General features: G+C 39.2%; 1 protein-coding gene across 1 annotated transcript in view; it reads right to left on the bottom strand.

Annotated features, from left to right (window-relative positions):
- The window catches only part of FBXL5 (F-box and leucine rich repeat protein 5), a 50,471-nt gene extending 35,369 nt beyond the window's left edge, over positions 1-15,102 (bottom strand). Inside the window, exons 1-4 of the mRNA XM_029235324.1 lie at positions 14,893-15,102; positions 5,219-5,434; positions 2,783-2,878; positions 1,235-1,421 (exon numbers count right to left, since the gene is read on the bottom strand). Of these exons, the coding sequence (XP_029091157.1) occupies positions 1,235-1,421; positions 2,783-2,878; positions 5,219-5,434; positions 14,893-14,976 (583 nt within the window). The 5' untranslated portion in view covers positions 14,977-15,102. The remainder of the gene's footprint in view (positions 1-1,234; positions 1,422-2,782; positions 2,879-5,218; positions 5,435-14,892) is intronic.
- Positions 15,103-15,677: the final 575 nt, after the last annotated feature.

The raw sequence follows: 15,677 nt of genomic DNA, 5'->3' as shown, positions 1-15,677 counted from the left end.
GGTGTACAATAAAGAATATAAAATATAAAAGTTTCATCATTAATGTACTAAAAAGAATCTGAGTACCTTATATATTTGATTTGTCTTCACAAAGCAACTTAAATATAGAAATGCTATGATGAATTACTTTAACCTAACCCTTTACAAATGGCAAATATTTTAAACATAATACAGCTATAACTTACTTTGAAGGAGTGGGAAAATTCAATATAGTAAGTGTGATGCTTTTAAGTCCCATGTTATAATTAAAATTAAACCAGATACAACAGGTCCTGACTTGATGTCTAAAGCACAAGCTGCATTTCAGAGTGAAGCACACAAGCTTTATGGGTTTAATTATAGCTTAACCTATAAAAACAATTTTGTTCCAACATGCATCTCACCTACTTTATTAAATAAAAATAAGAAAAAAGGACCAATTTCAAACACTTTCAAGCAATTTTAACAGGAATGCCATTGCTATTTCTCATCTAGCAAAAGCAAAGGAATTTTTACTAGCCTCAGGATGCCAATAATTTTATTTAATGATGTTTTAAAAGGCAAAGCTATCAAACAAAAGAAAGAATAAAAATGAGGAAGTAGTCTATCAATAAAAAAAGCAGAGATATTTTATTTACATTTGTCATTTGTTTTCTCAAAGTGACTATACATAGAAAAACTGTGCCTCTCATACTCCCCTGTGTATTCCTGGATATAAGCTAAGAGAATGAGAAAGGGTAGAGATAAAACTATAAGCATTAAATGATTTTGAAAACTGATTTTTAAAAAAAAAGAAAAAACAAGGAAGGATAAAAACAGCCACTATGGTCAGTGGAGCTCAGAAAATTGGATGACACTGCAAAAGTGCTCTGTATATGGTAGTTTTCAATAATTTTGATTGGCCAAAGTAATAATAAGTATTAATAATAAAATATTATTAAATTATCATTATATATTTATATATAAATAATATTGATAGTTATTCTTACTAATCAAAATTATCATTATTATTATATATATAAACTCCTTCAAGAAACACTATACTGCACATGGCCCAAGTATATGAGCTGTTAAATTATCATAGACAATACTAAATTCTAAGATAGAAACTACTGTCCTCAATTAAATTTACTATACTTGAAAACAAATGGCCTAAATTATTCTTCAAACAAAATATAAAGGTCATATCAACAAGAAGTAAATGGCCTTGGAACGAATAAATCGCTAGCTAGCTATCTAAACATATGACTCTCACCTTTATCTGACTTTTCATCCACAGAATATTTAAAAAACTTCTGCCGCTCCTCAGCTTGATTCCATAGGCTAAGACCTCTAAGGAGTTCTGCAGTATCCTTCTGAGAGCAGTGTTGTGCAATCACTTTCTTTTTAATATCCTTAAGCTCTTCATAGGTAAAATATTCCATTAACATGGGCTGAAAAACCTAAATTAAACAAAATACTCATAAGGAAATATGCTTAATTAGTTTTGTTTTACTCTACATCTTTTAAAGTATTAATGGCTCAAGTGTAGTATTATGACCACATATTTGGAAAACATAAAAATTTAGTTGTTACCACCAAGTTAGTTTACCCAAAAATTGCAAAGAAGAATACCACCACCAAGATCCTTCTTTCTATGGCTTCTCCACTCATTCTCGAAACAATTTAAAAGCATCCAAACCAGAAGGTCCTCCTGTACAGAGCTTATCATACACGCTAAATCACTCTCCTATGGTGAGACATTTAGGTCAGGTAACTGCTTTCTGCTACTACAACAACTGACCTCTACCCAAACAGGGCCTCTAAATCATATGAGAACCGTACCCAGTGTACTGCCAACCATAAAAGTCAGAGCTCTACTGATACCTTCAACTATTCAATATTATCTAGGAGATTTCTTCTTTGAAACAGATGCTTAGTCCCAACCTCCAACTGACAGAGTTAGAATCTTTAGAGGTGGAGCCAAGGGCTTTTTGTTTTTTCTTTGCTCCATAGATAATTTTGATGTGCATCACAGGTTAAGAAACACTGCTCTGGTAACTCAGTGGTTTCAATGCTGGTTGCATATTTGCATATTACAATGACTTGGGGAACCTTTAAAATATATCCATGTCCATTTCTATCTCCCACCTGATTTAATTGGTCTGGAAGGGGCTTAAAAGTAGATTTTTTTTTAAATGGCCATCTGATTATAAGGTGAAGCCTTTTTATAGTGAGAATCACTATAATAACTGATTTACAGCTGAACAAGAATCCAGTTCCTCATAAAATATTTTCTCTATTCCTTACCCTGATACTCATCCCACTTTAGAGAAAGAAGAGAATGAGAAAATGTTTTGCTCATCCACTTCAGGGATATCCTAATACATGTGCACTAGTTACAAGACTGATAAGTTTAACACCACCATTTAATTACTAAAATCCACTACTAAAAAAAGAACACTAAAAATTCTTTAAACTTAGAATGGAAATAGAGAAAACATTAAAAAGTTTAAAGGATCTTCTAAAGGTTCAGAAAAGACATTAGGGTAGCATAAAAAGTTAACAATCAATACAGTGCCATCCACATAATAAGAGAATAAATATTTTTTGAGTAAATGAATTAAATCAATCACTCAGTCAATGAAAAGCAACAAACTCTCTAAGGGAACAAAATTAATGTTTTTTTTCCTTGGGTTTTTCTTCATTTTCTAAAAAGATCTGGAGGTTCATCTTCCTATGTATTATTTTGAAGACTCAAAGGAAAAATAACATTTCTCCAATTTTATAAAGCAAAATCACGAAGAGGAAAAATTATGCTTACCTCCTCTTCCTCTTTCATGTGAGGAAGAAAATCTCTTGTAAAAGCCTCCAGTCTCTCTTTCAACTGTTTCGCATAATTTAACTGCTCATATTCATTCTAGAAACAAACAAAAAAACTGTATTCTATAAAAATTTCGCTTCATAATTTATACTGTATCTGATCCTAGAAAGTCAGTGTGAAATGTAACTTGAAACGTCAGGGTAAAAAATGGGACTAACAAATAGCAAAATGGTCTCTGTACTTTCCTAAGTATAAAAGATGGCCTCAAAACATCTCTTAAAAGAACCTTGAATTCCTTTAGTAATGTGATCTCATACTTCTTTATAAAAATGTCATAAAAAGTCTAAAAATAGCAAGTATTTGCTCAAAACTTCTACTGATTTCTAATGCATACATTTATACAATTTCAATGTGTCCGTTTTCCGATTAATATACCTCTGAGCGGTTCATAAGCGCCTATTGGACTATATCATTACAGAATCCCTTTAAGGTCATCTAGTGTATCCTCTACTAAACAATTCAGAATACCTGTTACATTATTCTGAAGAAGACCATCTACACTACTAAAGGCAAGGAGCTCACTGTACCTTGAGGTAAATCGTTCTAACTCTGCACAACAGCTAAAGAGTTCTTCCCCATATGAACTATGGTCATATCTCCCTGTAACTTATCCATCACTTCTGTATCAGCCCTCTCAACTTAGTAAATGTGGAAAATTCACAAAATAATGAAACTTTTAAAATGTGGGACTATCTTAACCCTGCTGAGTCCTCTCTAGTCTCCTCCTTTTTTAACTAATTTACTAAACTGCTTCCCAATAGTCTATCCAATGTCCTATTCTCTTAGGATTTTACACATTTTCCTTAAGCATGCCCAAGTGGCTTCCATTTCTACTTACATGCTGATAATTATCAAATTTGCTTTTCCAAACCAAATTACCCTTCCAACCTTGAAGCGCAACTAATGCCGCCTCCTACTTATAAATGCCCACCTGGACTGCACAAGCAGTTCAAACCCAACCTGCCCATAATGGATCTTTTTAGCCTCTTCTATATTCCCTAGAAAGTCAAGCTCAATTCTCACTCTTATTTCCTTTCTCTTTCTCCTTTCCTCCTTCCTGTATATGCAAGCACTACCTTCTATCAATTTTATATCCTACATTACTTTCAAGTCTGTCCCTTCCCTTCTGTCTCCACTAGTTACTACTTCAGTTCTGATCTTAATCATTTTATTGAATAGGTAATACATGAACATGATATAAAATTCAAACAGAACAAAGGAGTATTCAATAAAAAAATAAATCTTCCTATACCATCTTCCCTCCCAGTACCCTATCCCTACCCAATCTCCTACCTCCCCACCAAATAGCTACTGTGTATTCTTCTGGAGACTATTACAATAATTTTTTTATAACAATCTTCCTGCTTGAGTCTTTTTTTTCCCTTCAATCCATCATCTTCCCTACTTAAGAACAGTCTTTCTAGAACACAAATCTATCAATGAAAGGTGCATGGTGGTTTGACAGAGTTACAACTTAAGTCTATGTTTCACCAAGCCAAAAGGGGGACAAATGAAGACCAAATATCCTATAATACGTAAACATAATTAATAGGGAAATTTCTCTACACCATTATCCTAAACTACTCCCCAAAATATCTTTAATTTTACGTCATACAATTAAAAATTATTCTTTGTAACCACCCCTACGGCCCTGTTCATTCTAAGTAACAATTCTACCTTTAGTCACCAATAACTGCATTTACTACAGATTTCTTTTATGAGTTCGGCAAATGTTATCAGAAAGTAAAATTTGTACAGTAATTGAAATTTCAACTTACAAAAACACCTTTAAGATTTGGAGAGCAGCATTCATGATAGAATTTTACATATAGTAACAAAGAGGTAACTGATAAAGATTCTCATCAAACCTGAGCCAGGATCCACTGAGTCTTCTCAGCCAGGCCCTGACCTTGAGCTCTGTCCTTGGCCCACTTAGTCCAGTTTTACCAAAATCATCCTGAATCAGTCTACTAACCCCACCACTACCACCCTTGGCATTTGATAACCCTCAATATCTATCCACCCTCAATATCTTGTCACCTTGGTATGCCTTCAGCAAAAGGAAGCAAGAGTCAGTCTAGCAAGAATCTCCCAGCCTTGATGTTTCCTCTTAGTAATTTTCCTGACCCTCACCTCTGCTCCCTGGCTATAAGAATTCAACCCAATCTCTCTCTCCTACTGCAAAACCCCATTGCAGTAATCCCTTGAATAAAGTCTTCCTTACCGTCTTTAACAAGGTCAGAATAATTTTTTTTTCTTTAACATACATTTACTATACTATAGTAACATCATTTACTATAAAATGCTAACAAGTTTTGCCAATGACATATCAGAAGATGGCACAAGCTGTGATAAATATCCATTTTTGCAACTCACCTTAACATTCTTCAGACCCTTTTCAAAGAGGCTAAGCATCTCAGAGAGTTTATTGTCAGAATGCACATTATAAATGGTCTGGCTGCGTTGTTGAAGCAAACCAATAATGTATTCGTTTTCAATCTGCTCATGCATTTTGAACTCCTTAAAAGTAGCATACAGAGACTGTAGAAGAGCACGGAAATCATTGTTGTTGGAAAAGTTGGTTTTAGAAAGCTGAATAAAAATTTAAAAAGAAAGGCATAATAAATACATGCAAATATGCACCAATAGGAAATACTCAAATGCATTCCTATTTAGTTTTGTACATATCAAAATACCTCCCTTATACTTTGTTAAAGTAGGAAAGGAAATCATAAAAAACAAGTTATAATGGTATAATAAAAAGTACCCCAGGCCTGGAAGATGTTGGTTTGAATTCTGAAGGAAAGGATGTACGCACCAACAAAACAGTTTCTTTAAATAAAAGAGATTAAACCAGACTCCCTCGAAACCTAAAATTCCATTACTCTGTGCACATACTAAATACAGATACTCCATAAAGTTACATATAAACATTAAAAGAGCTGTGTTAGGATAATGTGATGCACTTTTTTCTTTGTTCAAATGTTCTTTATGCTATTATACTACTTTTACAATGTAAAAAGTTCAAGAACTTTCTATTATAATTTGTTTAAACTTTAATATCAAGATGAGTCTGATCTGTTCAGAAAACACTGACTGAGCTACCAGAACATTACTAGATAATTTTATAAGAACTAATTTTTTTTTTTTTTTTTTGGGAAAACACTTAGCAGTTTATACAAGAATCACATACGTCCTAGAGAGGAAGCACTGCAATAGTACAATGTGAAAAACTTGTACATCAGGGCATGAGAAAGTAAATGCACTTGAAGGAAAGATAAAAATCAATGAAAATATAAAGAAATATATACACTGTCATTTTCTTTAATTCTACTATTCAACAAGAGAAAATGACTATTCTGATATAATTTTATTTTTTTACATTTAATGTCAAGCTAAATTTTCATGTTCAAAGCATATATATTATCGGGAAACTCGATTCAAGATGAAGTTCAAAGTAATATTCAAACCTTCTATTACCTCCACTGTCATATTAAATCTATCTTCTATTATGTCAATTCCAGTTTCAAAATTCATTTTAAGAGGAAAAATCTGATTAGATTAAAAACAACAGACAGTAAATGGAGAAAAAGAAGCTACAAACACCATACTTCCTAGACTTGTTCTGTAAAGTCTGATCTAGTATTCCTAAAATGGAGAAGAGTCTAAGGTGTCTTAATTGCCTGCTCTGGGCAGGAACAGTCACCTCATGACAAAGCATCAGAAAAGACAACAAACTCCTAAAGCAAGACTATTCCACTACATAATTTAACCAATGATCTACTGTAAAAGGCAGATGGATTGGGTATGAGTCATTTACAGAAAACCAGACCTAGACCCAGAGTCTCTAGGATTAGGCTCCAGTCCTACCATTTATTTAGCTGTGTAACCCTGGGTAAGCTACTTTTCTCCTTCAATGTCTTAGGTTCTTCTTGGTGTTAAATGGGAATAATAAAACCGCCTGTACTTCATATGGTTGCTGTGAGATTTAAATGAACTGGTGCTAAATAAATATTAGCTAGCATTACTTTGAAAATTAATCATTCATTTTTATAAATTCATGGGGTTTTTTTACCCTATTCAAATATTTAATGAGCAGTTACTATAAGCCAGGCACTGTTTCTGGTACTTGGGATACCTCAGTGAACAAAACAGACATCTCTGCCTTTACAGAGTTTACAATCTAGTGAAATAAGACAACGAACTGTAACCACAATAAATAAATTATCTATGGGTTGGCCAAAAAGTTTGTTCCAGTTTTTCCGTAAAATGTTATGGAAAAACCCAAACAAATGTTTTGGCCAACCCAATACAACAGGGGTTAGCAACTTTTCCTGTAAAGGGTCAGATATATTAAGTTTTTTTTGTGTGAGGTATACTGTCTGTAGCAACTATCTAATTCAGTTGTTGTAGCACAAAAGTAGTCATATGAATGACTGTGGCCGTATTCCAATAAATTTTATTTACAGACACTAAAATTTAAATTTTATGTAACTTTCACATGTCATAAAATATTATTCTTTTTACTTTTTCCAACTACTTAAAAATGTAAAAACCATTCTTAGCTCCCGAGCCATACAAAAATAACAGACGGGATGGATTTGGTTAAACCAAGGTTGTAGATTTTATCCTAAGAAATGCCACACAAAATCACAACAAAATCCACTAGGGCTAATCTCAGCAAATACTATCGTGTGCCATTATATTAAAAAAAAAAGTTAAAAATAAGTCAGTAGAAATAAGAGGTAAATTAAGCATTAATAATGGCTATAAAATTTTTTAAAAACAAAAAGGATGGCAAAAAACTAAATAATGTCCTCACGTGAGTTATGGAAAATAACATCGTAAAACACATCCAGGAAGTTTTGCATACAGTCTCACTGGACTATTAGAAAATCCTTCGGATTTAATAACAAGCTAAGGTAAAGACCAGGTTCATGCTACAGACTGAGAACCAAATTAGACAAAAGGACTCTCCATTATGCATAGAGTTAATCCCGCAGAGTGGTTAAAAGTGCTGACTCTGGAGCCAGACTGCTTAGGTGTGAATCCATCTCTGCCATCAAGTCACTAAGTTGCTACGTACCTCACTCAATTTCTTCATCTGTAAAATAAGGCTAATAATATTAACTACCTAATAGGGTTCTTGTGATGATTTAATAAGTTAATATATTTAAAGAACACAGAATATAACATATATAAGCCTACTTAGGTTTTTCTGTTATTCCTATATTTAACCCAAACAAAACTATCATTAGAAGTCCTTATCCTACCCAAGTCAGTTTTTCTCCACTTGAAAAGAGCAACTGTTTTTAACCTGGTACCTAAAGTCAGTAAATTTAGCAGTGAAAAGAATAACCTGAGCATATACAGTTTAACTTTTAAAAAATTTGTGTATATGAATCATTTTTTTAAATTGTTTACCTCTAGAAAGTTACTCAATCATAGAGACTTGATTGAGAAAAAAAATAAACCTAGACCCTAATAATATCTGGGACATACTGAGGCCTAGAGCATGCTAGGTACTATACTAAATATTTTTAGATATTATTTAATTCTTAACAACAATCCTAGGAAGTAGATGTTATAATTCCCATTTTATAGGTGAAAACCCTGAAGCTCAGAGAAAATAACTTACCCAAAATCATACAACTGGCAGACAACAAAACAGAGGTCAGCTCTCTATGACTATAAAACCTACTTACCTTCCACAAGATGCAATGTTAGTCCTAATCATAAAGCTATCTCTTCAGAGCCAACAGAGTAAATTGTCAGAAAGAATGCTTGCTCTAAAATATTAGTTCTCTCCAGGGGTTCGATTTTGCCCCCCAGGAACTAATGGACAAGGTTTAGAGACTGCAGAAGCACTACTGCCATCTTAGCGGGTAAATGGCAGGGACGGACTAAACATTCTACAACGCCCGGGACAGCAGCCCCTATAACAAAGAACCGTCTGGCCCAAAATGTCAACAGTGCTGCAGTTGAGAAATGCTGCCCCAAAGAAGTGTTTTTTCAAACATGTTTAACCATGACCTTTAGTATGAAATATAGCACAATCCAGACACACACATCACAAACACTTCAAACAAATTTCAGGAAACAATATTTCCCTCCCTAATCTGTGATGTACTCTATCATTTACTTTTCCTTTTTTTTTTTTTTTTTTTGCTGCACCACACGGCTTGTGGGATCTTAGTTCCCCGACCAGGGATCGAACCCAGGTCCACGGCAGTGAAAGCCCATGTCTTAACCACTGGACCACCAGGGAAGTCCCCTCATTTTTTTAATGTTATTTCTGACCCACAAAATCGATTCCACGACCCACTAATGGGTCACAGAACACACTTTGAAAAACACTGTTCTACAGTAAGATTATAAAAGTTCCCAAGTGACCTATAAGCGTGTATCATCTGATGCCTAGCAGATTCAACAAGGAACCTACATAGAACAGGATACACATAATCAACAAATAGTAACAATCAGTAACATGGTATCTCCCATATTTTAAAAGAATTTATAACTGACTTTCTGGGACTTCCCTGGTGGCGCAGTGATTAGGAACCCGCCTGCCAATGCAGGGGACACCGGTTCGAGCTCTGGTCCAGGAAGATCCCACATGCGGTGGAGCAACTGAGCCTGTGCACCACAACTACTGAGCCTGCGCTCTAGAGCCCTTGCTCCGCAACAAGAGAAGCCACCACTTGCCGCAACTAGAGAAAGCCCGCGCGCAGCAATGAAGACCCAACACAGCCAAAAATAAATAAATAAATTTATAAAGAAAGAAAAGAGTATCATGTAAACAATTTTTAAAAAACTGATTTTCTGCCTCAGACATTCTACAACTTAAAATCATACTTACAGCCTGGCTTCAAACTGATTTGAAGCTGTGTGCCACTTAAAGACTAGATATTAAGTTCAGAAGCAGATATGAAAAACAGCATAACAAAAACTCAAATACTATTACCCCAAATAAGTTTTTACTTTTTCTCTCCTCAGCCAGACAATGCTTTCATTTAGGCGAGGCTGATTTACACTCAGTGAAGAAACCTTAATAACTATCTGCTCAAACTAACTTACAGACAGAAAAACCTATGATCCACAGGTGAAATGTTCTGCGTAAAATCATATAGCTAGTAGCAAATAGCAGAACCAGTAAGGTAATGCAAAAAACATGGGCTTCAGAAAGGAAACAAATTCTAAACGTTAAAAATTCGGGCTCCCCTAATTACTAGTTGAGTGAGTTGGGTAAGTTACTTAACCACTAAGTCTGTTTCCTCATCTTTAAATAAGGGATAATACTTGTCTCACAGGGCTCTTGTGAGGATTAAAAGTAAGTAAGCATGTAGTAAGAACTCATTAAATTCCCTTTTCCCTCCTCTCCTTAGCTCTCAATTCAAAACGTATTCTCTCCAATAACCCAATGCCAGTCAATAACAGTTTTTACAGGTATGCATAGGAACAGAAAATCGAGGAAAACTAAATGAATTCTTCATAAAGCTATACTCATTCAATTTTTAAAAAATAATCTATTCGAATTATTCTGGGCTTATTTTCTCCCTATGGCTTTGCTCATTAAATGTCCTATCTTTATAAAATGATAAAGTAGATGGCACTTCAGGTAATATCCTTACCTGAAAAACCTGGGCACTCCATAAAGCCTCCACCACTTGAATTTTTTATAGCTGGTTTATTGTACAGTCTGGAAAGCTCTGTACTATGCACATCTTTACAACCATCACCTACCTTGTTCTCAGAAATCAGTTCAAAGAGACTGTAAGCCCACTCCTGACACTTTAATGTAGAGCTGACCAAATACCTCCCTTTGCTCCCACTAACCGGCATTTGGATTTCCATCCTAGCACAAATGTGTGACTGTAATCTCCTAAAGAATAGGAACTATATCTCGCATGGCCAATACAAGCTACTACAGGGCCAAGTGACAGCAGAAACTCCATGCCCACTGGCAGAATTAATGTTGTCAAGTTTTGAGAATTAGAGGAAAAACTGAGGAATTGGAATAAACTGGAAAAAAGGATGTGATCCAATGTAAATATTGCCTAAAATCATCCTAATTTGGAAGGTCAGTGAATTAGCGAAAGATTTCATAATAGACTGTCACCAGAAAATTTTTTCAGAAACTACTCTGGTTTTATACGAAGAAAATTAAACTAGGAATCATGATCCTGACTTGGGTTTCCATCTGGATCTATCACTAACTGCTTATGTAAACTCGGTCTAACTAATCTAGCCCTACAAATCCCCAGCTATACAGAAATATCTCCGCCTTTACGTACCTAAAAGGACTGCTGTCTGGATCACAACAATGAAAAATCTTTCTAAACCTTTTATAAATGTAAAAGGAAACCCATGAGCGAAGTATTAAATTAGATATAATACAGCAATATTTAAAATGGCCCACAACTTCATGGGCTTCCCTGGTGGCGCAGTGGTTGAGAATCTGCCTGCTAATGCAGGGGATACGGGTTCAAGCCCTGTTCTGGAAGGATCCCACATGCCGCGGAGCAACTAAGCCCGTGAGCCACACTACTGAGCCTGCGCGTCTGGAGCCTGTGCTCCGCAACAAGAGAGGCCGCGATAGTGAGAGGCCCGCGCACTGCGATGAAGAGTGGCCCCCGCTTGCCACAACTAAAGCCCTCGCACAGAAACGAAGACCCAACACAGCAAAAATAAATTAATTAATTAATAAACTCCTACTCCCAACATCTTCTTAAAAAAAAAATGGCCCACAACTTCAGAATTATTCTAAATAAACTAGTCTAAGCACGTAAGTAATTGTTGTTGCTAATAAATAAATGGATGCTTCTAAAATACATTGTACTTGAAAAGTCAATATTCAAAATAAAACTGACTTCTTTATAATTACTGGGCATTCAGAGTCAACATATAGAATACGATGAAATAACATATTTTGTATCTTTTTCGTTTAAGTACAAAAGCTAGTTCTCATTTTGTAAAGTTTTACTATATGCTGTTTGGGCTGGATACCCGTGGTCTGTACAGGCAAAACATGGTAAAGGCAAAAGTTGAGGGCTTCCCTGGTGGTGCAGTGGTTAAGAATCCGCCTGCCAATGCAGGGGACACGGGTTCAAGCCCTGGTCCAGGAAGATCCCACATGCAGTGGAGCAACTAAGCCCATGCACCACAACTACTGAGCCTGCGCTCTAGAGCCTGCGAGCCACAACTACTGAGCCCGCATGCCACAACTATTGAAGCCCACATGCCTAGAGCCCGTGCTCCACAACGAGAGAAGCCACTGCAATGAGAAGCCTGCGCACCACAACGAAGAGTAGCCCCTGCTCGCGGCAACTAGAGAAAGCCCGCGTGCAGCAATGAAGACCCAACGCAGCCAAAAATAAATAAAATAAAAATAAAATAATTTTTAAAAAAAGTTGAGATGCCAAATTAATAAAAACATATACTCCTTTAAGACAATTTAGCCATTATAAAATACATTTTTCCCCTTTAGCTCCCAAAGGGCATCCTAGGAGAGATTCCAATTAACTATCAGTATCAAGAAGGAATCCGGATGTATAATTCCTACGCAGTTTTATTTTTTCCCCTAAATCACCTTGGTCTCTGATCCACAGTTCAGAAAATTGGAATTTTTAATCTTCCTGATGAATTTATACAACAATCTCATTAACTACATCTAATTAACTCAAAATTAGTGATAATTTTAATTTCTGCTATGTCAAATTGAAAATGCTTTCCTAGTTATTTCAAAAGGGGACATTTAACTACCAAAAAGAATCTTATTTGACTCAAATATTGTTTTTAAAAACGGCACTGTATTTTCAAAATTTGTTCTAACGTTCTCAATCACCAGGTAATGACACACAACATTAGTGACTGACTTCTTCAATTTTTTAAATACGCTGGTTAGTCTAGCACGTAGCTAAAGTTGTGATTCTTACCAATTTTGGGAGGGTCACAATCATTTGGAAACCTGATGAAAGCCACAAACCTCCTAGAAAAATGTACCCATGCACCAAAATTTCCATAACAATTTCAGGTGGTCCTGGACCACCCCTCCCCAGTCTAGAGAAAAGACCTCAAATTCTATTACTCCTCATTAACTTTCCCTTTTTGGTTTTGAGAAAGTAAAAAGAACCTCCCCATTTTTTTCTTTCCTGCAATTAAAGGATACCATCAGAATAACTAAGTTCAAAAGCCAGAGCAGGTAAAAACACTACAGTAAGCTAACTCAAAAATCTAGGGCTTCCCTGGTGGCACAGTGGTTAGGAATCTGCCCACCAATGCAGGGTACACAGGTTCGAGCCCTGGTCAGGGAGGATCCCACATGTCGCGGAGCAGCTGGGTCCATGCACCACAACTACTGAGCCTGCACTCTGGAGCCCGCGAGCCACAACTACTGAGCCCGCATGCTACAACTACTGAAGCCCGCGCGCCTAGAGCCCATGCTCCCCGACAAGAAGCCACCGCAATGAGAAGCCCAGCCGCTGCAACAAGGAGTAGCCCCCGCTTGCGGCAACCAGAGAAAGCCCGCGTGCAGCAAAAAGACCCAGTGCAGCCAAAACTAAATAAATTAAACAAATATATATATTTTTTAATTCCAGAGTTACACAGCTTAACTAACGGCTTACCCATTCATTATGTTTTTCCTGGAAAAGTGTTCTCACCCTTGGCTTCACACTGGACTCACCTGGAGAGCTTTAAATTATACTTGATGCCTGGGTCCCAGCCTCAGAGATGCTGATTTTAGTGACTTGAGCATCAGCATTTTTAACAGCTTTAGGGTGATTCTACTGAGCAAACAAGGTTGAGAACCACTGTCCTAGACTGCCGTGGTATTTAAACCTGTATCTGAATCGGGTATTGTTAATTTTCAAAATGGAGGGAGGGAAAAGATGGTTGTGGATGCTTTTTAAGTGTGGCCTGGCACTGAACACGGGGCATCCTCCAACCACCTCATGGGCTATAAGAACACCTCTTTTCTCGCAACAGCGGTTCTGCTTAGTGCTATGTAATTTCTGAAAGTTCATCAAAGTTGATATCCATGCTTAAGCAATAGGTCTTTAAATGCTTTTTGTCTGGTTCATTTCTACATGAAGCAGGATTGCCTGAAGTTCTCAGAATATCCGTATGTGGACTCTACCCAACATAAATTTTTGACAAAAATGTGGACTCAAAAAGCATTAGCAAACAGCCCTGAACCATCTCCACAAAAGTGCTTTTTCAGCTTATGCTGCACCAATTAAGAGTGCAAAAAGGTTCTCGCAGTTAAATCAACTTGTTCCGAAGCCCTTTTATTCGAGCCCACGTAAAGAATTCCAACAGAGAATAGCTGTCTTATAACAAAATCGACATCTAGTAAACGCTCCGGACAATAAAAGTTGCAAGGAAAAAGACCACAAAAGAAGAGTGAACGTTCTCTGGTTCGTAAGCCACGAAACCTGAGTTTTCTCCCAAATCAAACCAGAGAAAAGCTGGGGCGTAAAATGAGCAGGGAGGAGTTGGGAGAAGGTGCTCGTTGGGCCAGAAAGCGGGCCAGAGGTTCAGAAGAATGGATGGGTGTTCGTAAGGAGAATCGGGGAGGCCCAACACAGGCCGGGGGTAGGGCTGGGGGCAGTATTGATGGGGGAGGTGGCAGACAACTACAGAAACAGCCTGCGCCAGGGGGAGAGGAGGCCACCGCAGGTAGCCGGCCCGGGGTCCCCAGAGATCGGTAGGGGCGCAGGGGCCCCTCTCCCTCAGGGGGCAGGGGCGGGAGGCCCGGCGCGGCCGCGGGGAGCCCGCCTCGAGGGCGGCGGGTGGCCAGGCCCTCGGCCGGGAAGGGGCCGCGCCGCGAGCTCCGAGGGCACGTCCGAGGCCGCCAGCCGGGCGGGGCGTGGGCTCCCCGCGGAAGGTGCGGGGCAGCGAGCACGACGCTGACAGCTGCGCAGGCTACAATTCGCCCGGCGCGGCCCCCAGGGGCTGAGGGCGCCGCGCAGGCCCGGCCGCCCAGGGATCCGGCCCGCTCCTCCCCTCCGCCCGCGCCGCCCAGAGCCAGAGGCCCCGCACACCGTTACCTTGTCGCAGTAGAGCCCCACCAGCTGCTTCATCCGCCAGTGTGGGGCGGTGAAGACGTCCACTTCTTCGGGGAAGGGCGCCATCGCCACCGCCTCTGCCTCCGCCTCAGCAGGCGCGGCCGCCGCCTCTCCATAGACACCCTCGCCGCGGGGCAGAGGCGGCGCCCCCCCCTGCGCATGCGCCCGCCCCGTCGGAGCGCGCGCCCGGGCTGCCGGGCCGGCCGGGACGCGGGGGCGCGCGGGTCGCCGCCATGCGGTCCCTACGGCACCACGTGACCAGGCGCGCGGCGGAGGCTCGCGCTTTCACCTCCCCGCTCAACTCACGTTGCTCGTCCTCCTTCTGCGCCAGAAAAAGAAACCAAGTCGTTTCCCTGTTTGTCTGTTATGTTTCGCAACAGAAAACACATGATCTGAGAAGAGGGGGTGTCGTTTTAGGGTGCTGTCAGCGCCTTTTGCCGCTATGCCTACCAGGTCTTGAGGCCGAGGCAACCGAGTACAATGGCCGCGGTCGGCCCGACCGCCCGGTCCGCCTGGGCGACTGCGCTGTGCGCGCCCCGGCCCTCCTGAGCCGCCCTTCGCCTCCCTGCCCATGCCGATGCCGGCCCGGCCGCCTGCCCGCTGGTCAGAGGTCCCAGCGATTGGGGGAACCAGGACTGGAGGCTCCCAAAACTTGCGCCCCACGAGGAAAACGGGGACGTGGGACATGACCGGACAATGGCAGCCCGTGGGCTCGGGGCGGGCTTGGATCCTGGGTCTGGAGGCTGGGCGGGGACCACGCATCTCCT

Source organism: Monodon monoceros, unplaced genomic scaffold (genome assembly GCF_005190385.1).
Source record: "Monodon monoceros isolate NGI ecotype Baffin Bay Population unplaced genomic scaffold, NGI_Narwhal_1 Super_Scaffold_20, whole genome shotgun sequence".
In the NCBI taxonomy this organism is placed as follows: domain Eukaryota; kingdom Metazoa; phylum Chordata; class Mammalia; order Artiodactyla; family Monodontidae; genus Monodon; species Monodon monoceros.
This window is presented reverse-complemented; position numbering and strand designations above follow the sequence as displayed.